The following is a 26,257-nucleotide window of genomic DNA, read 5'->3' as shown; positions in this document are numbered from 1 at the left end:
TGAGATGAAGGTGCGAATGGTTTTACTTTCTTTGGAGGGAAAAGCGGCCGATTGGATGGTCAGCTTACACCAATGTAACTCCCCCCTCCTGAGGAATTTTGATGTCTTTATGACTGCACTAAAGAGGAGATTTGATGATCCGCTGATTGAGAAAAGGGGGAAGGTGAAATTTATGGCCCTCAAACAGGGAGATAGACCGGTGGCTGAATATATTCAGGAGTTTCAACAGCTTTCTTCTTATATGAGAGGCTGGTCTGAAGAGGCGCTGCTCGACCAGTTTGCATTGGGATTAAATGAGGACATTTACCAACAATGCGTTAACAGACACCTTCCCAAGCGAGTTACAGCTTGGTATGAAAATGCAGCAGACGTTGAACTCGACTTGATTAGACTTCAACGTGTGAAAGAGGAGAAAGCAGAGAGATCACCCCCCCCCCCAGCTCAAAGGGCTCCATTCCGCATCAGGGGTGAAGGGAAGGGAAGCTCCACCGGCAAGGCCAAGCCTTTCACGTGCTTCCGTTGTGGGAAAGGGGGCCATCGCGCCATGGATTGCCGCGTTAAACTTCCTGCAACTGCCCCGCCCCCTGCCAAGAGGGAAGGGAAGACTAGCAAGGCCCCAGGGAGGAAGAAAGAGGCTGCTTTCGCTGCTGAAAACACCCCCCAGCGTTTCCGGCAGGAGGCGGAAGAAGAAGCGGATGTGACCACCAGCTCCTCTGATGACTCCGATGACGACGCCTCACCTCGTTGGGTGAGTTCGAATAAAGGCCCCATGTTGATCCCAATAGAGTTAAGGGTGCCACCCGATGGGGAGACAGAACAGCCACCCCATCAGCACCTCTTCATTGAATAATTAGGAAAGAAAACCACGAGAGTCCATTGATAGAAATCAAGTGTACTTTTACTAATTATAAATGATTAGAAGCGTAGCAAAGCGAAGACTGATTATTTAGGCGCGAAAGCGAGTGATATATAAAATAACCCATTCCCCACCCCTTGGCATCCCAGTTGCAGTCCAATCATAATTCTCCCAAGTGTCAGGTGTGAGATAACTTTGAAAGGCATCACCAAGATGGAATGTCGGTGCCGTTGGCCTTGGCGGGAACCTCCTCCGCATGCGCAGTCCGACAGGCAGCAGAACTCCAGAATCTTCCTCCAGCACAATTAGTAAACCCCTCCCAAATACCATGCCCTCCCTCCCTGTTTCAATGGCAGCCGAAGCAGCAGCAAAGTAGAGGCTGACAGCAACAGTAAAAACAGCATAACTCTGGAACGCCTTGAGCAATTTCAACCAAACTTGGCACACAGATGACTTACTCTCTGGAAACAAATACTCTGGGGGCAAGACAGCCCTAACACCCCTCGGGGTATGTGTTCTGTTATGATACAGCCTGTTGTACCTTAAAATGGCTTCTACTGTACTGCCGCACTATGCAGCGCAATGGAGTTGCAAGGTAACGGCTTCGCAGTATCCACAAGGGAATTCCCTCTGGTAAGGGAAAAAATCCACTATTAGAAATTATATTTTGTCTGGACATTTCCTCCCTATAAACAAATACCCGGGCAATGCTGGGTTATAAGCACTAGTAATAATTAATTTGAACAGGCAGTGAGCTTTATGGGAGAAGTCCTAGTTGTAAATAAATATGCGGTACTGTCAATTGTAGTATCAGTAGTCATCGAATAACAACTTCCATTGGGCCCAAAATTTCTGTTGCTAAACAAGGTATTTGTTAAGTGAATTTACCCCCATTTTATGACATTTCTTGCACAGTTCTTAAGTGAATGACTACAGTTGTCAAGTTAATAACATAGTTGTTAAGTGAATCTAGCTTGTCCATTGACATTGCTTGTCAGAAGGTCATAAAAGATATCACATGACCCCAAGATAATGCAACTATGATGCATATAAGTCAGTTGCCAAGAATCTGAATTTTGATCACATGACCATAGTGTGAAAATTGGTCATAAGTCATTTTTTTCAGTGGCACTGTAACTTTGAATGGTGACTATATGAACTGTTGTAAATCGAGGACTACCTGAACAATGAAAGCAATGTCAAACTTTATGTCAGTGCTCTTACATTCATGCAGGTAAGCTTCTTTCCATCCCTCCAGACATTTAGAATAGATGCAGAGGAAGTCTTAAGGGGGAAAAAAGAATTTGTTTCTTTCAGGAATACTGGTTAGTGAATGGATGTCAGTGGATCTTTCATTTCATTTCATTGTATAATTGGAGGGCACCTTGTTGCTAATCCATCTCACAATGGGCATGCTTTTATTATTCTTTATCATTTTAAAATGACTATTACTGTGAACCATTCTGTAGCATTTCCCATTTATTTTAAGGAGAAAATACACCCGAAATACTGTATCTGTACAGGGAGAAATTAGAAAGAAGGTTGTACTTCTCTACCTGTGCTCTTCTTTCCTATTCTAAAAAGTATTTTCTTTCCAGCCAATAGACTAGCCAGATGTGTAACATTCCAATGAAGTACTGGCCAATCGAAGGTCATGTTGCTGAAGACCACAGGTTTTTGAAGAGTCATCACAATTTCTCTAGCTTCTTCTGGTGTAAATGGTTTGACTTGCTCACCTACAAATGAAACAAATGGATTCATATCAAGCTAAGCTATCATATGAGAACAGTTGCAGCATTAAAATATAAAAGATAACTATTCCATATCCCATGTACTTCAAATGTTTTGGTTCATCAAATTTTGATGCCATCTCAATAGGAACATGTTAAAATGTAAATAAAAATTCAACAATGATTTTCTAATGTGCAGCATAGCATTGCGATTCAAAATTAATCTGAAATCAATCACAGGTCTCTAACTGACAAATGTTTAAAAGACATACAGTGAAGAAAAAACAGCTTTTCCAAATGCTGACACCTCTCTATATAGCAATCTTCCACAATCTGATTATGGTGGACAACAATGTCCATCGTCCCTAGTTATTGAGCATTCATTGGAGACAGTGGGATTTTAGTCCAATACATAGGGAAGCCAAATTGTCATGAGATGGCTGAATATGCTGATGCAATTTGTTTCGTGTAATTAAATATTTTCTGCAGTGTCAAACTTTTAAAAAACTGTTCAACTTAAAAAAAGGAAAAAAAGACTAAACAAGAAGTGTGCCTCCTCAAGGACTATTCTAATCCTAGATTTCAGTTTATGCCTTAGATTTATATGCCCATTGAAACTGTCATCATGAAATGTTGGCAGCCTTGAATAAACTCTGTACTTTTATAAAAATTGCCCTCAAGGGACATGTTAAATAAAAGGATCTTTTTTCATGCAAATATAACTGTCCTATAGAATTTTAAAAAAAGAAGATTATAGCCAGAAATTATAAAAATATTTTCCAATATCGAACAATGATCTCAAGAAGCTATTTAATTAAAGTGTCTTTTGAAAAGAATATTTTTTTTGGTTTATACAAAGTTATTGAAAATTACAAAACTTTCTGAAAGTTGGATCAAAGAAGACTGTTTCCTCTTTCCGAATGCTAAAACCCATAAAAGGTTCACTGAAGATACTTTTTAAAAAAAATAATGATTATTAAAGATTACAATTGGAAAAATTAAAAACTAATTCACCGAAGATAGTTTACTCCACTTTTCAGTTTTAAAAAATGGAGTGGTTTTCAGATTTTTGAAAATCATAGGTGACAAACCTTAGGGAGCAATTAAAAGCCTTCCCAGGCTTTGGAAGGGAGGAGTCCCCCGTGAGAGACCATCTGTCAGGCAGACCAGGGGGAGCGTTTGGTGGGAGGGGGTTGCTTTAAGCGGCCCCTGGACGATGTTTTGAGCGCTCTTGAATTTCCCTCACCCCCATGCTGGCTTGCGACGATAGCAGCGGCGATGATAGCAGCGGCGATGATAGCAGCGGCGTTTTGAGAATGACGGAGTGACGCAAAGAGTGAAAAACAGGAATTTCGAGTGACAGAGGTCCCAGGCTTTGGAAGGCAGGAGTCCCCCGGGAGAGACCATCTGTCGGGCAGGCCGGGGGGAGCATTTGGTGGAAGGGGGTCGCTCTAAGCGGGCCCTGGATGACGTTTTGAGTGCTCCTGAATCTCCTCCACCCCTATGCTGGCTTGCGACGATAGCAGCGGCATTTCGAAAAGGAGAAGGCAGGGGCAGAAGAAAGTGAGCTTATTGATTTGGGCCTATTGGACATCCAGACTCAGATTGTTAGACCTTTGGAGCTGGTGTTACTGGAGTGATGCCCTGAGGAGGAGTGGTGAGTGGACTAACCATGTTTGCCAGGACTGGGCGGATGGCCTTTGCTGTTGCATCAGCCCTTCCATGCCTCCCGCCTCCCCTCCTCCCTCTCCTTCTATTTACTATCCGCCATCTGCTGCTCCTCAAGAAGACCTTTTGCGACTGCACCCCGGACTGGGCCGGCTGGGTCATCATCGTGAGATGAGGGGGACGAGACTGTGAACTTATCATTGATTTCAACAGGCGTCTACCCCCCCACCCCTATAACCACTCCAGCCACTTTTGGACTCTGGCCTTTGCCCCCCCCTTTTTTCCCTTTTTTTTCCTTGCATCTCTGGACCTACAAGAGAGAGAGGGACTGTGGAACTCTCCCTCCTTGTTTACTATCATTGGTTCCCAACCACGACTTCAACCCCATAGTCTGTTGTGTTGCGCGCATACGACGAGAGGAAGCGGAGAGAAGCGGGGAGGACGCAGCCGTGACTTTAACCACCTTCTTGAACTGGCGTTTACATTCTCCCCCCCCCCAACTGGATCAGATTTGGCCACTCTCAGACTCTGGACCTCCTGCCCCCCTCCCCTTTTGCATTTTATACTTTCCAGACCTACGAGGAAGGAGAGGGACTGGAAATTCCCCCCCTCCCATATTAACACTAGCTTTGGCTCCGACCTGCACAAATCCGCTGGGCGGAAACTAAGAACTGTGCAGTTTTACCAGGATGAAATATGTGTGTATGGTATGAATGATGATGAATGTGCCCACTTTTAATTTAAATTAATTAATTTTATGTTGTAATTCTGTATTTTTAAACTGACTATTGTGGGGATTGCATGAGTGAGTGATTGTGGTATGTATGAGAGGACTGGGAGTGCAACCTGGTGCCTCCTCCACTGAGTGCTGAAGCAGAAGTGGTAGGGGGCCCAGGCCTACCTCTCATCCTAGAATGAATGATATGAATGGCCCACCAGGGAGAACGGAGGCTACAGGAGGGGAAGTGGGGTCTATGGGTGCGGGGATGGGCCGGCGCATTCCGGTCATTGTTGGGAGAGGCAGGTTTGACGGGAGCTATAGGGCTAGCCATTACCGGGGAAGGAGGGTTCGCTACGTCACAGCGATCCCTCCTTCTGGCCCTATTAGCTCCACTCCAGGACCAGATGGCGAGAGTTGTCAGGGCCCTGGTCTCAAGCTGCTGTTGCTAAATGCCAGGTCTGTGGTTCACAAAGCTCCCCTCATCCAGGACCTAATATTAGACGAGGGGGCAGACCTGGCATGTATTACTGAAACCTGGATGGGCCATGAGGGAGGAGTCCCCCTCACTGAAATGTGCCCAGAAGGGTTTCAGGTGCTAAATCATCCGCGACACCAGAAAAGGGGTGGGGGAGTGGCAGTCATCATCCGAGAGTCCCTAGTTCCTCGTAGGATCCCTGCTCCGGAGATTGTCGGGTGTGAGTCCCTTCTGGAGAAGTTAGACCTTGGGGGTCAAATGGGTTTGTTGCTAACGTACCTACCTCCCAACTGCATTGCAACAGCCCTGCCTGTGCTCCTCGAGTCAGTAGCCGAGCTGGCGGTTGAGTTCCCCAGGCTTGTAGTGCTGGGGGATTTCAACCTGCCGTCGCTCGGTGAACACTCTGATGGAGCACAGGAGTTCATGGCTTCCATGACACCCATGGACTTGACCCAGGTAATTCAGGGTTCGACTCATTCAGCGGGGCACATGCTCAACCTCGTATTTCTTTCGGAGCAGTGGAGACATGATCTAGATTTGAAGGGCATTAAGATCATGCCCTTGTCATGGTCAGATCACTTCCTACTGAGGCTCGACTTTCGGAAACCAATCCCGCACTGTAGGGAGGGGGAACAGATTAGGTGGTTCCGCCCCAGGCGCCTGATGGACCCCATGGGATTTCAGATGGCACTTGGGGAGATACCTGACTCTCTGGCCCACAGTTCAGCGGAGTCCTTAGTCACTGCTTGGAATATAGCACCGGATTGCGCCTTTATGGCCTCTCCGTGGCAGCGGATCCAGGAGGGCTCCTTGGTTCACCGAGGAACTCCGGGAGATGAAGCACCAAAAGAGATGCCTGGAGCGACGTTGGAGGGCTAGTAACTCCGAATCCAACCGAACACAATTAAGAGCCTTTATTAGGACTTATCTGGTGGCGATACCGGCGGCAAAATGTCCGCATTTTTCCGCTCTTATCGCATCCACAGAATCTCGCCCAGCCGCCCTGTTTAGGATAGCTCGCTCCCTCTTGAAAGGGAGGGATGTGGACAAACCCTTACAGGGTAGAGCTGAGGAATTTGCTCAGTTTCTGTCGGATAAAATCGCTTGGATCCGGACAGACCTGGACTCCACTTGGACGGTACCAGCCGAGGCGCCGGGGGAAGGTCCTGATCAGATTTTATGGAGAGAGTTTCAACTTGTGACTCCTGTGGAAGTGGACAAGGCCATGGGAGCGGTGAGTGCCTCCACCTGTTTACTGGACCCGTGTCCCTCCTGGCTGGTCTTGACCACTAGGGAGGTGACACGTGGCTGGCTCCAGAGGATTGTTAACACCTCTCTTCTGGAGGGATCCTTCCCACATCCTCTAAAGGATGCGGTGGTGAGACCCCTCCTCAAGAAACCATCCCTGGATCCAGCCATTTTAAACAACTATCGGCCAGCCTCCAACGTTTGTAGGGAAGGTTGTTGAGAAGGTGGTGGCCTTTCAACTCCGGCAGACCTTGGATGAAGCAGATTATCTAGATCCCTTTCAGTCGGGTTTCAGGCCTGGTTACGGCACAGAAACTGCTTTGGTCGCGCTGATGGTTGATCTCTGGCGGGCCAGGGATAGAGGACATTCCTCTATCCTAGTGCTCCTTGACCTTTCAGCAGCCTTTGATACCATCGACCATGGTATCTTTCTGCAACAGTTACGGGAGGTGGGAGTGGGAGGCACCGTCTTAAGGTGGTTCTCCTCCTACCTCTCGGACAGGTTGCAGTCAGTGTTGGTTGGAGGACAGACGTCGACCCCTAGGCCCCTCAACTATGGGGTGCCGCAGGATTCGGTCCTGTCCCCCCTCCTATTTAACATCTACATGAAGCCGCTGGGTGAGATCATCCGGCAGCATGGGATTAAATATCATCAATATGTGGACAATACTCAATTGTATCTGTCTGCCCCATGCCAACTCAGTGAAGCAGTGGAAGTGATGTGCCAGTGCCTGGAGGCTGTCAGGGTCTGGATGGGAGTGAACAAGCTTGCACTCAATCCAGACAAGACCGAGTGGCTATTGATGCTGCCTCCCAAGGTTAGTCCAGACATTCCATCTCTTAATCTGGGGGGTGAAATTATACACCCCTCAGAGAGGGCCCGCAATTTGGGTGTCCTCCTGGACCCACAGCTGACGTTAGAGCACCATCTCTCGGCTGTGACCAGGGGCGCTTTCGCCCAGGTTCGCCTGGTGCACCAGTTGCGGCCCTACCTGGACCGGGAGGCACTTTGAATAGTCACTCATGCCCTCGTCACCTCAAGACTGGATTACTGTAATGTGCTCTACATGGGGCTGCTCCTGAAGAGTGTTCGAAGACTACAGTTGGTCCAGAACGCAGCCGCTTGAGCGATATGGGGTGTATCTAAATACACCCATATTACACCTATCCTCCACGAGCTGCACTGGCTTCCTATTGGTCTCCGGACGCGCTTCAAGGTGCTAGTCGTTACTTTTAAAGCCCTTCATGGTTTAGGACCTGGCTACCTGAGAGACCGCCTCCTGCCTCTTACTTCCCAATGACCAACAAGATCGCACAAGTTGGGCCTCCTCCGGGTGCCGTCAGCCGGACAATGCCGGCTGGCGACTCCCCGGGGGAGGGCCTTCTCTGTTGCTGCACCGGCCCTGTGGAACGATCTACCTGCAGAGATCCAGACTCTTACCACTCTCCCGGCCTTCCGTAAAGCTGTCAAGACTTGGCTGTTCCGGCAGGCCTGGGGCTGTTGATTGATATCCAGCCCCGCTTAGATGGAATGGGTGACATGAATTTTAATACTGTATTTTTATTTTATTTTTATCTCTATTTTTTAAAATTAAATGTTTCTTGTCTGTTGCGAGCCGCCCAGAGTCCCTATGGGAGTGGGCGGCATACAAATTCTAATAAACTTGAAACTTGAAACAGTTTAAAATAATCAGAACATTGATAATTGTTTAAAAACATGTTTATGTTATGCAAATGAAACCAACTTTTTTTATACTTTATTAAATGGCCATTCAAGCAGGAAGCTATTTATTTACACGGTTTATTTATACGTTTACTCCTAATAAGCAATATTCCCCTAGCAACTTAGAGAAGCAATTTAAAACCATAGAAAGAAGTAAGACCACAGAACAATAACTTTAAATAGAATAAAACTATCTCCAACATAAAAACAAAGTTGGCAAGAACAATACCGAGATTGAGGAAAGATAACTATAAAATCTTATAAAATGTTGGCGCAATGCCATCTATTATTTTATCAAATTTCTGTTAAGCGTGGCATTGTATTAAGTAGCTTCCTTTAAACTGATTTCTTTCAGGTGTGTTAGACATTATCTTCTCTAATTTCCAGCCATACCGTCTGGGAATTATGGTAATCGGTACAACCCAGTTTGGAAAGTCTGGCATAGTTTACTGGGCAATGCATGTTAAGTATTCATTAAATCGCTCGAGGTTTTGTACCTGTCCATTCAAATTAGAATTCAGGGCTCCTGCTTTAGAATTTCATAAAGCATCAGTATTCTTTGGAAGAGGGATGTGGTGGCTCAGTGGCTAAGCTTGTCGATTAGAAAAGTCGGCAGCTCGGTGGTTCGAATCCTTAACGCCGCTTAATGGAATGAGCTGCCATTACTTGTCCCAGCTTCTGCCAACCTAGCAGTTTGAAAGCACGTAGAAAAATAGGAACTATCTTTGGTGGGAAGGTATCAGTGTTCCTTGCGCCTTCGGCGTTTAGTCATGCTGGCTACATGACCATGCAGACATCTTCAAACAGTGCTGGCTCTTTGGCTTTGAAACGGAGATGAGCACCGCCCCCTAGAGTTGGGAACGACTAGCACATAAGTGCAAAGGGAACCTTTACCTTTATTCTTTGGAAGAAGCTTTTTTTTGTTTTGTTTAAAGAAAAGGTTGGGATTACTGTCTTTACCAGAGCAAGGAGGTGAAAATCATCAGAACCAAGGATCTGCGTCCTTAAAAAGAGCAGATGATTTAACCTACGGAATTTATTGTCACATTATGTTACAATGGTGAGTCCAATGGATGGCTTTAAAAGGAGATTGAATGCATTCAGAGGATACATTGCTATCAAGGGCTATTAGACTCCATGACTCCATGCACAGGGAGCAATATGCCTCCACATTCCACTTGAAGGGAAATGGTTGACCACATTAAGAAACCAAATGTTAGATCATGAAAGGCTTCAATCTCATCCAGCAGAAATGTTCATGTACTGTAACAAATCTATACTACAAACCTATCTCACTCTAACCTTGATGATGTTGCTAGATTGGGTAATGAAATGTCTGCAAGAAAATACCAAGTTCAGAAAGCACCAAGGATCCCTCATTTCAACCCTGAGCTATACATACTTATTGGTACTCTTCTAACAATTATACATTTTGCATTTGTGAGCAATTGAAAGCCACTTTGGTATAAGAAGCTGGACTAGAAATCGGGAGGCTGCCAGTTTTAAGGCTTTCTTAGGCATGAAATTCAGCTGGGTGACTTTGGTCCAGTCATTCTCTCTCGATCCAAGCCACTTCATAGGGTTGTTATTGTGGGGAAAATAGAAAGCAAGAACATTAGGTATGTTCCCGGCCTTCAGATGAATAAAAAACCAACAACAATAACAACCCACAAGGATTTAATTGTCATCTTTTACTTTTTGGTTTTGCATATCATTTTTTTGATGTTTCACAAGCAGCAATTTGGATCGTGTGATATTTCTAAGACCGAAAAGGCAGGAGTGAGACTTAGCTCTTAGCATCACCCTCTGTTCCATGTCTAAAGGGCTGAGGGCTTCACAGGAGCTCTATTCTCTGCCAAATGTTGTGTTTCAGTCTTGCAAAAGGGAAATTTGTCAGTAACCAAGCAATAAGCTCAATGCACAGAAAGCAAAATGAGACAGAGGACACATCCAGTGGTGAACAATTGCAAGCTGCCTTTGCGAATGGATTAACTAGTTCTTATTGGGCATACTATTGTGGCGACCTTGACCTGAGATTAAAGAAAAGGTGTGTGTGTGTGTGTGTGTGTGTGTGTGTGTGTGTGTGTGTGTGAATATTTCATGATAATAAAAGAGAACACGTTTCCAGGATAGTTTCATGGATTAAAAATGACAATGTTTGGCATTTCGTTTCTGACATATTAGATTCTAAGTTCTATTTTACTTATTAGAATTCTATCATGCTTCCTGACATCCATTCATTTCATGGTAATAAAGTACAGAGGTAGCCGTCCATGATCCAGCAGCTGTTCTAGCACTGTCTCCCAGTGAAATGCAATAATTCCTAGTTAAACTGTCCTTAACCACTGCACAGCTGTCCTTTTGCTCATTTTGCTTTTGTAGACTTTTCTACAAAGGTTCATCATGTGCAATATATCTGGACTGAAATTCTAGGTCTCTGGAAAGGGGTTCTAGGGACCATAAACAGCATGGATTTTTTTTACCACAGAAAGAGAAGTCCGTGAGCAGAAATCCTCTTTCTTACTGATACATTTTTCCCCCTCTGCCTGTTGCTCCCAGCACTAATGGCCAAGTCTTCTTTTTGGGCAGATGCCAAGCCCTCCCCATTCTTCTAGTGCACTTCCAGAATGGATGATAAAAGTGGGAATACTGATTATCAAGCAGGAATAGATATTCCAATCAGAATGATCCCAGTTTTATTCTCTGATGAAACCCCTAATGCAATCAAAACTGCATCACCCACTACAAATGATATCTGTTGCAGGAGATACAACAAGCTACAGTGCATTTTCTTACCGTGCTATCCCTTCAGGAAATGAAGATCAATTGTCTTCTAAGTTTCAGGTTGGAACACAGCCTAGTTAACTTTGAGTAGAGATGGAGAACCAACCACCACTTGTGGCAGCTGCTGTGGTGGATCTTTACTAAAATCTGGGCTATTACATTACTCTGAACTGGGACAAGTAAGCCTGTTATATCAAATTATTCTCTTTCCTTTTACAACTTTGTGTATCCTTTTTTTCTCCCAAATTAATAATTAAAATGCAAAATGTTAACTTTCTATTATTTTTAGAGATTCATGGGAATTGGTCCAGGCGAAAATGTCGTCTCAGTAGTGGCTCTATTTTATGGTACACACTATCCCTCCTTTTTGTTTCCTAGAAATATGGCTTGTCCCTACTCTACAAGTATTTAAAAATACTTGTATTTTTCAAAATATTTGCATTGTAGGGCCAAAACAACACTGCTCCATAGTCAGTTGGCTTTTAGGTTAAACAAATGGCAGCTTCGGTGTCCTTGTTTTTTAATTATTGATTTCCATTGTTTATGTAGGCCCTTAATCCTCTTTTTAAAGCTTTTTTTTGCCAAATTATTCATTAGGATTGGGGCAAGCTATAAATATAGATAGTCCTCATTTAACAATCACAATTGGGACATGCAACTCTGTTGTTAAGTGAAAGGGTTGCTAAGTGAAAACACAATTATGCTTATCTTATTTCAGTTTTCCATTGCTTTATAGACCTGCAAAGGTCATAAATGCAAGGATTGGTTGCAAAGTTACTTTTTCATCGCTTTCTTAAATGTGAACGGTCGCTAAACGAGATAGAGGCTAAATGAGGACAAACACTATTGTGAAAATAAAGACACAATAAGTCGAATGCTTCTTTTATGACATGGTATCCAGGAAGAACAATTGCAATCTAACTGTTGATGTCAGCCTCTGCAGAATTCTCAGAAAAACAGAATTCTTCTGATTGGCCAGAACTCAACTCATTGCAACACCTTACCAACTGAGTGGGATCCAATCCCATCTGGGATTTAAGCTTCTCTTTTCACCCTCACCCCTTTAGACTGCTCTGAAGCTTAGCCTGGCAATCCAACACAGTGCTATAAGCACAAGCTAATTTCATCCTGTCAGCATGATCACGGAAGCATTTTCAAGGGTAGGTCATTTAACTATAGTACATCACTCATCCTTTCCAGGGAGCTGCAAGCATAAGCAAAGCATTTCATGCACATTCACCAGACCAGGAGCTTTTGTCTGTCTGAGCTACTACTTTGTTTGTCCAGGAAGTTTTCACAACTTCACCCAGGCTGGCAGCTGGAATACTTTTCTTTGTGTCCAGGTGCCTTCTTATATTTGCCCTGCCAGAATCAATGAAGTTTAGGATATGCTAGATTCATGATGGCGAATCTATGTCATGCATGCAGAGCCCTCTCTGCAGGCATGCAAACCGTCGCCCCAGCCCAGCTCTACTGTGCATGAGCATGCACCTGCCGCAGGCCAGTTGGTTTTCGAGTTCTGCTGTGCATGCGCTGGGAGTGGGGTGCATGTGGGAGATGTGTGCACATGCATGGGGGTTGTGTGCATGTGGGGGGGTATGTGCATGGGCTGGGGGAGTGCAGGGGGGTTGCACGTGCATTCCGGGGGCAGGGGGAGGCGCGGAGGGATGTGCATGTGGGGGGTCGCATAAACATTGCATTATAGGTGCCAATGTGCGCTTTTGACGCACAATGACAAAAAGGTTAGCCATCACTGTGCTAGATCAATTACTACAGATCTTGCTCCTTTGTATTATTCGGTCCCCATATTGGTAAGTAAATTTAAACCAATGTAAGCCATATTTGTAAAAAAAAATGGTATAAAGATACTGAATCAGTTGCCTCAGTAAGCCATCTACTTCCCCTCAGGAAGGAACCAAGTATCACAATCTGAAGTCAGTAGTATGGACATTAGCCAACATGAACCATCCCGTTATTAAAATGGGACCTAAATATGCATAGAAGCAGGTATCTTTCAAGAAACAATCTGGAAAAGTAGAAAATTTCACAGCATTGATAGATGATCAAAAGGGGGGAAAAAAAGCTTTGCCACCTGCAAACTTTTTTTTACTTTGCTTATATGATGTTAAAATAATTTTAGCTTGAAATATTGGCCAAGATGCTTGTGATAAAGTGTACATCAAAGTAAATGAGGAAATTAATCTATATGTTCTTCTCCAAATATTATGCAGCTAATGGAATGGGAAAAAAACTTGATACCTTTTTTCTTGGATGTGGTATCCATATTTGCAAAACAGAGGGCTATACTTCCTGGCTCATATGAAGAAAATAAGGACCATGAGCTTTTCCTCACCCATTGACAACTGCTAAGACAGTAGAGAGGGTATCTCTGTTCCTTTCAAAATAAACTGTCTAGAACAGGCCTGTCAAACTGGCAGCCCATGGGCCGGATGCGTCATGCACAGGCCACGCCCACCCCAGCTCTGTTAAGGCAAAAAACATCATGATACATAATATAATGTGATTGAGTTTGACACGCATGGTCTAGAAGGGAAAAAAAGGATTATATCTCAATTGTAGAAGTGACAACATTTTGTTTGCATAATCAGGAAATAGGCCAATTGCCAAGGTAGTTATTTTGGAGTTACTCTTAGCCATTCTATCTCCAACTTCAATAAGGGGTGGAAATGGAAACAGAGAAGAAAGAAAGATGGGCTGGAAAAAATAAATGAAGTAAGTATGGGATTAGCTAGAGGAATATCATCTGGTGTTTTATGACTTAGATACACCAAAAGGCAGGCAGAAAACAAGGAAGCTGAGCATGACTGAGTCATTGACCGAATAGGTTTTTTTTTAAAAAATTTAATTTGGAGAGCACACCTGATCCAGACTCTTCTCTCCATGCCTCTTCTCTTCAACCCTGACTTAGAAAACTAGAAATTTTAAAAAATGTGTATTTCATCACTCCATTTCTTCTTATCTTTCATTCACTCCTATCACTTCTCCCTTCCTTTTTTTCTGTCTCTATCAAAAGTGGTGGAAGTATTAGAAGAGTTGTGGAGTTTGCCATCTGCTTCTTTCTTTTTCTACGCCACAGGGCAAAGAAATGCTGAATGAAAGCAGCTCCTTAAACTGGTTTGATTGGGGTAACACTCAGGTTCCTCCACTTTGGCTCTGCACTGAACCAAATTCCTAAAAATAGAGTCACTACATTGAGAAGCAGGCAGGCATCTCCGCTGATGGCACGGCACAGCACGGCACAGCGCGCACGCACGCGCACACACACACACACACACAATACATGGTGAACAGGTTTGTTTTCTAAATATAACTTCCAGAAAGTAAAGATGGCCAAGCAGCAATGTACAGATGGTCCCCATTTATCAGTTCCAATTAGAACCAGCAACCCTTCACTAAGCGATGCAACAGTATTCATAGAGTAATCACAGCCTCAAGAACAAACGTTAACTAGAATAACAGAGTTGGAAGGGACCTTGGAGGTCTTCTAGTCCAACCCCCTGCTTGGGCAGGAAACTCTACACCACTTCAGACAAATGGTTATCCAATAACCATGGTAGTTTGATTGTGATGCTGTGGCCACTCTCTGGCCTTTTTTTAATCTTCTCAGGAATGTCAGAAGAGAAACCTCCAGCAATTATTTTAACAGCAGAGCATTTGGCTTGCCATGACAACATTGCAGACCCTGTTTTCCCTGTTAAGAAAACTGAATTTCCTTGCTTTCTCCTGATCCCAGATCAATGTTGAGGTTTTGACAAACAATGCTCCCCATTCTAACAGCCGTGCACCCATCTATGCAAAGCAGATGTACTCAGATGTTATCATTCAGTTTGGAACCCAGTTTGGCATTTCAGAAAACAAGTTGATTTAGCTTGACCTGACTGGAAGCCAAATCAGCTAGGGGTCTGAATCTGAATCTTTTCCTTCATTTAATGTTACAGAAAATGAACAAGAAATAGAGAGTCCCAAAGCTGCTTTTTCAGGCGGTAACTGGACTTTCTTGTTTTTGTCTTTAAGGATGTTGTCAAATCACTTGGAGCTTCAATAGTCCTCTAAAGGACCCTCTAAAAGGATGCAAATGACCAGGTGTCTGTAAGGAATATAAATCCTTCCATTCCCCACCATCCAGTCAGAGCTAAAGAAGCTTCTTGGATGAGAAGCGAAACCTCTTCAAAGAAAAAAAAAACCAAGAAAATCCAGTTGCCTCCTGGAAAAGCACGTTTGGGACAATCATGATCTGGATGACTGAGAATCGCTATAGACTTTAAGAAATAGAGAGTCAAACTTGTTGCAGTGATTAAAGTACTGGACTAAAAACTGGAAGGTACTGGAAGAGTGTGAGTTTTAGTCCTCTCGTAGGCATAAAACCCAGCTGGATAGTTTGGGCTGGGTGATTTTCCCTCTCAACCAACCCACCTTGCAAGGTTATTGTTGTTGGGAAAACAGGAACATTACAAATGCTGCCTGAAGCTGTACAAAATAACGGCAAGATATAAAGCTATTTAATACTAAGGGCTTCGTGCACAAAAATTAAAGAGAGCTAGATAACATTAAAAATAATAATTAACATTCAGTGAATTTTTTGCTTATATAGAACACATTTTCTAGAATTGAATGAAGCAGGGTTTATGTTTTGGAGTTCATTGAAAAAGTTATGCTTCCAGTATTTTTCTTACTTTAAAAAAAAATGTTCTGAGACTTTTCCCCAAATTTTGGAAAAACAGGAGTTCTCTATTTTTTCTTCCTTCCCTACATACAGTTGATTGAGGCAATGTGGGATCTGCATATAAATACCCTGTTTCCCTGAAAATAAGACCTCCCCAGATAATAAGCCCAATTGGGCTTTTGAGTGCATGCGCTAAAATAAGCCCAACCCCCAAAATAAGCTCTCCCTGAAAATATTGCAACACAGCAGCAGCCATGAGATGACCACACTCACTGCTTCCTGCACCTCAAAAATAATAAGACCTCCCCAAAAATAAGGCCAAGTGCTTATTTCGGGGGGGGGGAGTCAAAAGAAAATAAGATCCTGTCTTATTTGTGGGAAAACGTGGTATATAATAGACATTTCTCTAGGCAAGCATCTTGCAAAATGTGAGGTTTGGTGCTGGAGCGAGGGAGTTACGATGAATGAAAAATAGCAAAGGTGGTTTTGTTTTCCACATAATTGGCACCAACGGCAGAAAATGAGATAGGATGGGGAGAGGGGGAGATGATGGATGTGCAACAAACAATGGCAGGAGGACATGAACTCTCAGTATTTTCAAGGTTCACACCTTCACAATTCCGCAGCCTTTCACAAGACTGCTTTAATATTCTTCCTCCTGGGTATGAAGACTAACAAAGAACATTGAGCTCCAGGCTAGTCCTATGATCTATGATTTTTAGCTTCCTTCCCCGAAGAGCTATGATTGGAAAGCTTCACTACTGTAAAATAATTCATTGTGACTCGAAGGTAGGACCCTGCCACCTCCTTCCCCATTTCCTCCCTCTATGAGTGTAGAAACTCAAAGAGATGCCAACTGTTACAAAAGCAGAACATGACACAAACGTAGTTCTAAAGTTGGCCTTTTTGTAGGAGGAGCTGGCTTGAATTTAAGGTTTCCTTGAGCATGCACATTGTAGGGCATATCAAATTTTTCAACTTTCCATTTCCAAAATTAGGGGTGCTCAAAAGTTGTGATATGCCTTGGGGATTGTAAAGATATTTTGATTACTTTAATATAATTTAGATGTGCCTATAGAGGTGGGTTGCTCCCGGTTCGGCCCGGATTGGACGAACCGGTAGTAGCAGCGGCGGGAGGCTCTGTTCACCTGCCTGGATGTTTCTGCACATGCGCAGAAGCATCATGAGCATACAAGCGAACCGGTAGTAAAAAAATAGAAACCCATCACTCTGTGCTTGGTAAGTAACTACATAATATCATAACTTAACATTTTGTTTCATTTTGTTGCAGAGAAACCAAAATCAGTTGAGTGATATTGGTAGGGGAAAGGGAAGAGCTCTCGGTTAGATAAATCTCTCTTTTTTCTTTCATGACTCTTTTTCATTTTTAAAAATTATGAAGACCCCAAAACAGCTTTTGTTTAAAATTGAAATTGATGTAGCTACTGCTTCTCAAGATTATTTGATGGCATGTTAATATTATTTAATATTATTTTTCAACTGGCAAAACTTTTAGATCTTGTGGACCTAAGAGTGTCTTGGAGGGTCTCGAGGTACCTAGGGCCACCCTTTTAAAAAAACAGTGGCTTGAGCAATGATTGACAGAGTGACTGTCCCTGCACTCTCTGAAGGATTTGTCTTGCTTTGACCTCTGTCACATCTGGCCATCATATCAATTTGACTCAAGTCACGCAAATCCTAAGCACATACTTCATCTCTAGAAATAGCAAGGCTTTTAAACAATTTTTGCAGTTTTTGCTTAAGTCTTCAAGAAACATTTGTATTTGACATTTACTGCAAGGTTTCCAAAAATATATGCGGCTGATTGCCTTTGAAAGACTATTTCATTATACAGAGAAACCAATCTATTTTTTGAAACCCAAACTAGTTTTGTGTGTAGAATTGCTTCTGATCAACTGATTTAAAAAAGCAAACCCAACATCTCTATAGAGGCAAATTTAAATTGTTGGATTGCACAGTCTCCTAACTGTGATACCTCATCCATGGCCTATTTAATATTCATAAAATAGTCCTACTTTTCCTGTTGAGTTTTAAAACTTTAAGGGGAAAGGCAACATCAGTCTTTCTGCTGGTCCTCCTCCCAACTTTTAGTGAAAGGACTAGCCTATCAGGGAAGAATAGTTGCAACTATCAACTATGTCACTTACCAGCTTGCACAAGGTAAATGTCTCTTGCTCCTGATGCGAAAACTGCTCAAATACAGTCATTTAGATAAGAACAGAAACAGCAGGGGCTTCTCCTAGCTGTTTCTACTCTTACCAAAGCTTTTGAAAAAGCAAAGCAAGGCCACATTTCTTTTTCTAGCTTCCTGTGCTTAACAGGAGAGAAGGAACTTGGCAGAAGGACAGAAACAGCAGGCATGGCTTGATTCATTTCCCCCCTGTCCTTCTGCATAGTTTCTTGCAAATCATAAAAGAGCTTGCTTTTTCTCATGTTCTCCAGCAATCCTAGAACACTTGGGATTTTCCAGGGTTGGGTTTTTTTTTTGCAACTGCAATGCTTTTATTTTAAGACTTTTGTGATAATTTTCATCTGTGTCCTACCTAAGATGGCTTTCCATTTTCAGCAATCAAAGGAGACTCAAGAGTTCCCCTCAGTGCTTTGACAGGGCAGAAATATGTTTGAAATGTCTACCTAATCACCTTCAAATTCAATGGAAAATTGTCACAGATTATTTGCATGCAGGGAATCTTAACTAGTGATGACAATGCAATATACAATTGTTTAACATGTAGCATTTGAAGAAAATGATTTTCTTTTTTTAAAAAAAATTATTTTTTATTCTCTTACATAGCATTTTAAGTATACATTCACATAGTTGTTATTCTTCTATACATTTATCATTCTTATACATTTATTATTTCATTTAATAGGTTATAATATATAATTTGGGTTGCTTTATTTACCACCCTTCTTCCTGTTGTAACACCAACACCACTTTCCCTTTCTTTTCTACCTCCCTCCCCTCTCTACTTTCTTCCTTCTGCCCTTGCCTTTCTCCCACTCCTCCTCTTCCTCTTCCCCTTCCTACCCTCTCTCTCCTTCTCTTCCTCTTCCTTCCATCCTCCTCTCCTTGCCTCTTTCTCCCCCCACCCCCATGCCTTTCTTTCATGTTCTCCTCCTTTCTCTCTTTCTTTCTATATTGTAGGTCTCTCTTTCTGGCTTCAGTTTATATTTCCTTGGAATGGTATTTCCACAGACCCAAATATAATTTGATATAACTTCTTATTCCCTTACCTTCGCTAATCTATCTTAGCTATATTTTCCTTCCATTTATATCTCACTTTTGGCTGTATACTTATATTTAATATTTTCTTTTCTGTTTTCCCCTTCTTTGCCCCCACCCTTTCCATTTAAACAGTGCCTCGTCTGGGTTCTATATCTCTCCCTCTTTTCTTTTCTAGTTTCCTTTCTCTAGTCAATCATAGAATCTTCCCCATGTCTTGAAGTACTCTGATTCCTCTTTATCCTTTATTTTCATTGTCAACCTATTCATCTCTGCACAATCTAATATCTTTTTTATTATCTCTTCATATCTGTTGGTAACTTATTTGATTTCCAATTTTGGGCAAATACAATTCTTTCTGCTGTAGTTATGTGTATAATCCAATAGGTATCCCCTTTCTTGAATTTCTCTGGGATAATACCTAATAAGTATATCTCTGGCCAAATTCTATTTCTTGTTGTAATATTTTCTTTAACCATACTATTATCTTAGTCCAATATTCCCTTGCACATGTCCACCACATATGATAATAGGAGCCTATTGCTTGTTGACACTTCCAACAATTCGCTGATTTGTCTTTAGACATCTTTGTTAATTTTCCAGGTGTCATGTGCCATTTATAAAACATTTTGAATAAGTTATCTTTATAGGCCATTGACATGGTTAATTTATAGTTCCTTTCCCATAGTTGTTGCCACTTTTGTGCATACCTATATCTAATGATATTTTTTGTACTACTAATATTTGGATGTGTCAAAGCTTCCATTGTTGAAAGCCACATTGGTATTTCTAAATAGTATTTCTCTTTCACTCTTTCCCATATTGTTAACAATCCATCCCTTACATAATGTCTTTGAAAATAGCCATGTACCTTACTTTTACCATACCACAAAAAGGCATGCCAGCCTAGTTGCAAATCGTGATCTTCCAACGTCAATAATCTTTCATCCAAGCTAATCCCGCTCCTTGATAATACAATTCCCAATTTGGTAATCCAAATCCCCCTCAAATTCTTGCACCTTGCAACATTTTTATGTTAATTCTTGCTTTTTCCCTCTGCCATATATATTTCCCCACTATTTTGTTCATACCATTATGTAAGGAATAATTTTTTTCTCCAATTTTATCGGTATTGTTTGGAATAGGTACAGCAATCTTGGTAGTATATTCATCTTTACTACTGCTATTCTTCCCATCAATGATAATTGTAGGTTTTTCCATCTTCCAAATCTATTTCTATTTGTTTCTCACCTTATAATAGTTATCCTCCTTGATGTCAACTGAATACCCAAATATTTCACTTTTTTCACCACCTGTATATCCAGTTTCCCCATCAACTCTCTTTTCCGTTTTTTCTGTCATATTTTTCACCAAAATTTTTGTTTTACCTTTATTAATCTTTACGCCCACTATTTCTCCATATTCTTCTATTATTTCAACTAGTTTTGGCCCTGTTTCTATTGGATCTTCCATAATAAACACCAAATCATCTGCAAATGCTTGTATCTTATATTCTTCTTTCTTAACCCTACTCCCTTTTTACCTCTTCATTTTGTCGTATTTCTCTGTTCAAAATCTCTAGTGTCTGCATAACAATGGTGATAGTGTGACAACCTTGTCTAGTTCCCTCCGTGATCTCTATCTTTACTGTCATCTCACACATTTACCATTACCTTTGCCAATTGATTATTGTATATCATTTTGATTGATTTATAAATCCCTCACCAAATCCCATCATTTGAAACTGCATTATCACAAATTGCCAGTTCACATTATCAAAGGCCTTTTGTGCATCCAGAAAGAGCAATGCCATTTGCCTTCTCTGAGTGGGCTTCATAGAATTCTAGCATATTTAATAAAATTCACATATTGTCTCTGATCTGTCTCTTAGAGAGAAATCCATTTTGGTCTGTGTGTATAAGTTCATTTAGGAGTCTCTTCATTCTTTCTGCCATTATTGATGCAAAAAAATTATAATCTACATTTAGTAATGAAATGTAATTTTTACTTGTTGTAGGTCTGAGTCGTCTTTTGCTATCAGCGTTATTTATGCAATCCGTTCATGGTTTTGGTATCTTTGCCTCCCTTAGTAACTCATTAAATAGTTCTAACATTACATTGCTTAATACTTCTTGTAATGTTTGGTACAGTTCTGCCGGTAATCCATCTGGTCCTGGTGTTTTCCCTTTCTTTTCCCTTTTAATGCCTTCTATTACCTCCATCATTGTATTCTTTCTTCTAGTGTCTTCTTAATTTTCTGGTATCTTAGTTATTTCTGGTTTTCTCTAAAAATTGTCTTATTCTCCCTTCTGGTACCCTCTCATGTTGATACAGCTTGTTATAGTAGTTCTCAATTATTTTGTTCTTTTCTCCATTTGAATGTTGTAAATTCCCTTCTCATCCACTGATTTCAATTTTTGTTTTTCTCTTTCCTTTTTCAACTTGTAGGCCAGCCAACATCCTGGTTTATTTGCATTTTCAAAAAGCTTTGTTTTGCCGATTTTATTTTGTTTGCCCAATCTTCATTTTCTATCAGGTTCAGTTTATGTTTTTGCAGTTCCAACATATTTTTAATTTTTTGTTTGTGGATTTCTCTGCAGCTCTGTCTCCAAACTTTCGTATTCTAATTCTAACTTCTTTTGAGTTTGTCTATTCTACCTGTTCTTTTTCCCTAAGTATGTCATTGCGAGACCTCTGCCATATGCTTTACTATAAAATAATTATAGATATTCATAAAATAATTCTGCTTTCTCTAGTGTATCTAATTTGTGCCTTTGTTTTGCCAGTTTACCAAAATTCCTTCTGGAACCAGCCATCTAAAACTCACCCCTTTCTTAATCAGACTCTTGGTCAGGAAGTGGTATTCTTTTCCTATTTCTCTAACCTTCCTTGTAATTTGCTTTAATACCACTATCTCTCTAGACTGTATTTGATTCTAGTACTTCTTGTTGCTTGCAGGATTTCATTTTTTAGAGTTTTTTAAAAGTGTATCTTTCTGAGCAAGTTATTTCTTGTTGCATATCTTGTACATACTCTAAATGTGTCATCCATTCCACCTAAAATGTGTTCTTACTCCTTTCTATGACCCCCTGAGAGGATTTCTGCAATCTTCTCTGACTAAATTCTCTCCTTTCTCCTGTTCAATGTTCTGGAATCTTAAGTAGAATTCGGATCTTTCCATTTCCCAAGAAAAGGTTTCTTGTTTTATGAAATCTCACCTCCGTGCATGAAACATTAGCGCTAATAAACCTGTGGAGCTCCATATATTGTTGAACTACTGTCTCAGAAGTCTCAGTAGACATGACTAATTAGGTTGTGGGAAGTTATAGCAACATCATTTTAGCAACATCAGGTGGGTCACACATTCTCCTTTTATCTGCATCCAAAACAAGCACCATAGACCTCTTTTATGGAATATAAAAAAACAAATTCCTAAGCAGTTCTTAGGCAACTGGCTACTATTAATCTACAATTTAAGCAGATATTTAGGAAGAAACATGTCTCTTGTACAAGCCTGCCTCTACTTAGAAAAGCTTCTTTCTTCATTTCAAGCTTTTGAAGCATCTCTAGTGAAAATTTAGGAGATGATCTTGACAGCTTTCCTCCAGCTCAGGAACTCTCCCAGGGTCCAATGTGAAGTCTACCAGCAAGTGAAAATGTTTTCATTCAGCCAAACCCTTGACCTCCGAAGCAATTTTGTCCACCCCTTGAATATTATTTTTCATTTTATTGCTGTTGGCAGTCTTGTACATCATTTTATGGAAAGCAACAGCTTTAAAAAACAAATGCTATGTTGTATTTTTTATTTGTATACCTTTTGTGGTCGTAATTATAAAATATTCCTCTTCTGATGTTCTGCTTGAAGCATCTTGCAGATACCCTGCTTACAATGGCTAGAATGGATTTCTGATCCCTAGCAAAGTCTTCATCTCTACAATGCTCAATAGTCTAGCTTTTCCCACACAATTTGTTTCCTTTCTTCCTTGATTATCTGGATATATTATTCATTTCATGAGTTCTTTGATATGATCAGAGCTTGGTTATTTTCTTAATGGTATTTTGTTACCGTAACATATGATGTCATCTAGCTTGGTAATGAAATGCTCAAAAGAAAACAACAAAGCTCAGACAGCACAAAGAACCCAACAGTTTACTGCTGAGTTACATATATTTTTCTTTGATTGGATTAATTCATGGAATTATATTCTGATAATCAGTCTACAATATCAACAAAACGTTACCTATACCATCAGAAAATAAAAGGCAGGCATAGATTAAGTCTATTTGGAGCAAGAGTGACTTCAGAACCTGTCCCTTTCTCTCCTGGAGTCTTGTCCACAAGGTAGATCACTGATGGCGAACCTTTTCAGCACTGAATGCCAAAAAGGGAGCACACATGCTTGTCTGGGCTGCAACCTGGAAGAGGAGCTGCCCAGGGGCATGCGTGCATTAGAAAATGAAATTCTGGGTTCCGGTACACACATGCACACTAGAAAGCTACTCTTCCGATTTCTGGCACACATACGATAATCAGCTGGCCGGCACACATGCTCATGTCAGAAAATGGAAGACTACCTCTTCCGGCACTGCCGTATGCACAAATGCCAGCTGATCATCCCAGAAGAGGAATGGGCACAGCTGCCCATGCCAGGTGACATGGATCCATGTGCCCCTTCAGGCACGCATGCCATAGGTTTGCCATCACAGGGGTAGATGATGCTGGACAATTCCTTGTGTTAAGGAGATTATTCCTTATCTACGCCCTAAAAAGTTGGCTTTTCCAGCAAGCCGGCCTGGCCTGAACAAAATAAAATAAATGATTGATTTAATTGTTAATTTTAATCTAATTTTTAAAATGTTATTGTTAATATTAATTGGGTTTGTTTTTTGGATACTCTATCTAATTTCCTTTTTAACTTTTGTAATATGTGTTTTTTTTAATGTTGTATGCCGCCCTGAGTCCTTTGGGAGAAGGGCGGCATATAAATCCAACAAACAAACAAACAAACAAACAAACAAACAAACAAACTCCTGTTATTATATGTTATTTCCCTGGAAGCTAAATAAGTATAACAACACAAATCAAAGTATCATCACGGAGCACTGTGAAAAAATGGGGCTAGAGAAGGCACAAATAATCCTGGACACATTATGCAAAGGCCTAGTTCTCTAGAAAAGGCTTAAATGCTGGGAAAGGTGGAAGGAAAGAGCAGAAAAGGATGACCAGCAGCATATGGGATGGACTCAATTATAGTGGTGATGGGACTGCCGCTGCAAGAGATGAAGAACCAGGTTAGGGACAGTCTGATCATCATGGAGAAGATCTATGTATATGATTTCTAAGAGCTGACAGCAATTTGATGGCATGTAATCAATCAATTGATCAATCGATCAATCAATCAGCTTCACATTGACTTGCTAACAGTCATTCTCAAATGAAGTTCCTAGATACTTTCTGTGCTCTTAAGTCCTGATGTGGCCCATGACGCAGTAAATATTCAATAACCTTTACTTTCAGTGACTGGATTCTGTTCATTTAGCATTTTCATACAATGCTATACAAAGTTGTAAACTTTTGGTTCATGTTGTGTGAACTCAGCTGTTGTAGCTCATAAACCATGACTAACTTTGTGGTGTAAGCCTAGCCAACTGTGATATATTTATGGCAACCTATGGCTTAGTAATATATTAGTGTAGTCAATCAATTTCTTTCTTTTCTCTCCCACATAGTATGCCTCTCAATAGAAAGCAATGATTTAATTCAACCCATTATTTGATCTTAATGAATATTCAGCATACTACTCTAATGAAACATTTTTTCCACCTTCATTGTTAGTATTATCTGTGAACATGTTAAATCAAGAGAGTAGGAAGAGACACATCATTTTGATATCTGTGTTTTCCACCTTTTCATTGCATTATATTTTCTTTGGGAAACTAATTCTGATTCAGAATGGGGGAGGGACAACATAAAGCATCCTGAAAATACAAGAGAACACTATTAATAATTCTCAATTAATTGTTGAGAATTGTGCAGAACATGGAAAAATAAAGAATTTAGCCCAGCAGGATTTTTGCAGGAAAGTGGTCTCAAAGTTGTTAAGAAGTTAAATGTACTGTCAATTATTTTGAATAATTTAACAAATTAGAAGAATTCATTTCATGCCAGGAGCTGTTTTCTTCCAGCATACCATGCTGATTAAATATAGGGTTTAACTGAGAGGTTTTTGAATCATTTTCCAAAGAAAGAATCTGTCTTACTAAAATAACAGCCTATTTTTAGAGTAAGTGATATCCAGCTGTTTTTTCTAACAAGCATATAATAATTTATCAAGATAACATCTTGGAGACTGGGGAATCAACTGTGAGATTAAAAAAGGAATCCATGCATTACTGTAAATTGTAAAAAGAAAGAACAAATCTTGCATATGTCTGCTTTGTTAAACCCCACTGAGTTAAAATGAAGCGTATTTCCGGTTTGTAGGATTACCTAAGACTGTCATTGCTCACTTTCCTAGAAATAGGTTGCATTCACTTCAATGGGATTACTTTTAAAAGACCTGTAACAGAGCTGCACTACAAAGAATTTCTGATAATATGGTTAGGTAAAAGGCAAATACAGTCAGATGGTTAAGAAACATATTTGCTGAAAGGATCATATCATAGTAACAGCTCTTATTATATCTCACTTCTGTAAATTCTATCCAATTGAGCTCTTCCCTTCTTTTCATTTTTGCCTACTGAGAAAGATGTACAATATATAATACATTTGATGACTTTACATAGCATTCATCATTTGGCTTGCCACATTAGCAACCTGATTTTATGACCTTTTTTACAATGGAATGAAATACTAGGTTTTGGCAAAACTATTGCAAAATGTATCACATGACTCTGCCTTGCTACAAACAGTTGTAAACATGGCCCAGTTGCCAAGCATCCAAAGTGACTGCAGAGGGGAGGGGGCTCTCAGGGCTTTGAATTCGGATCATAAGTAACCCCCAGATAGATCTCTTGAACCTTTGAGTGGTCACTAAGCAGCCAGTCGTAAGTTGAGGATTACCTGTATAGAGAAAAAAAAATATATACCACAAATTATGTGATTTTGAAAGGTGTCTGTG

The 26,257-nt window shown here is 41.0% G+C and overlaps 1 protein-coding gene across 2 annotated transcripts in view; it reads right to left on the bottom strand.

The window, feature by feature from the left end:
• HSPBAP1 (HSPB1 associated protein 1) overlaps nt 1–26,257 on the bottom strand; it is a 95,789-nt gene that overhangs the window by 60,359 nt on the left and 9,173 nt on the right. For both annotated transcript variants that reach the window (XM_032216040.1, XM_032216049.1), the window contains one exon: nt 2,413–2,592. In XM_032216040.1, the coding sequence (XP_032071931.1) occupies nt 2,413–2,592 (180 nt within the window). The remainder of the gene's footprint in view (nt 1–2,412; nt 2,593–26,257) is intronic.

This window comes from Thamnophis elegans, chromosome 1, assembly GCF_009769535.1.
Source record: "Thamnophis elegans isolate rThaEle1 chromosome 1, rThaEle1.pri, whole genome shotgun sequence".
Classification (NCBI taxonomy): domain Eukaryota; kingdom Metazoa; phylum Chordata; class Lepidosauria; order Squamata; family Colubridae; genus Thamnophis; species Thamnophis elegans.
This window is presented reverse-complemented; position numbering and strand designations above follow the sequence as displayed.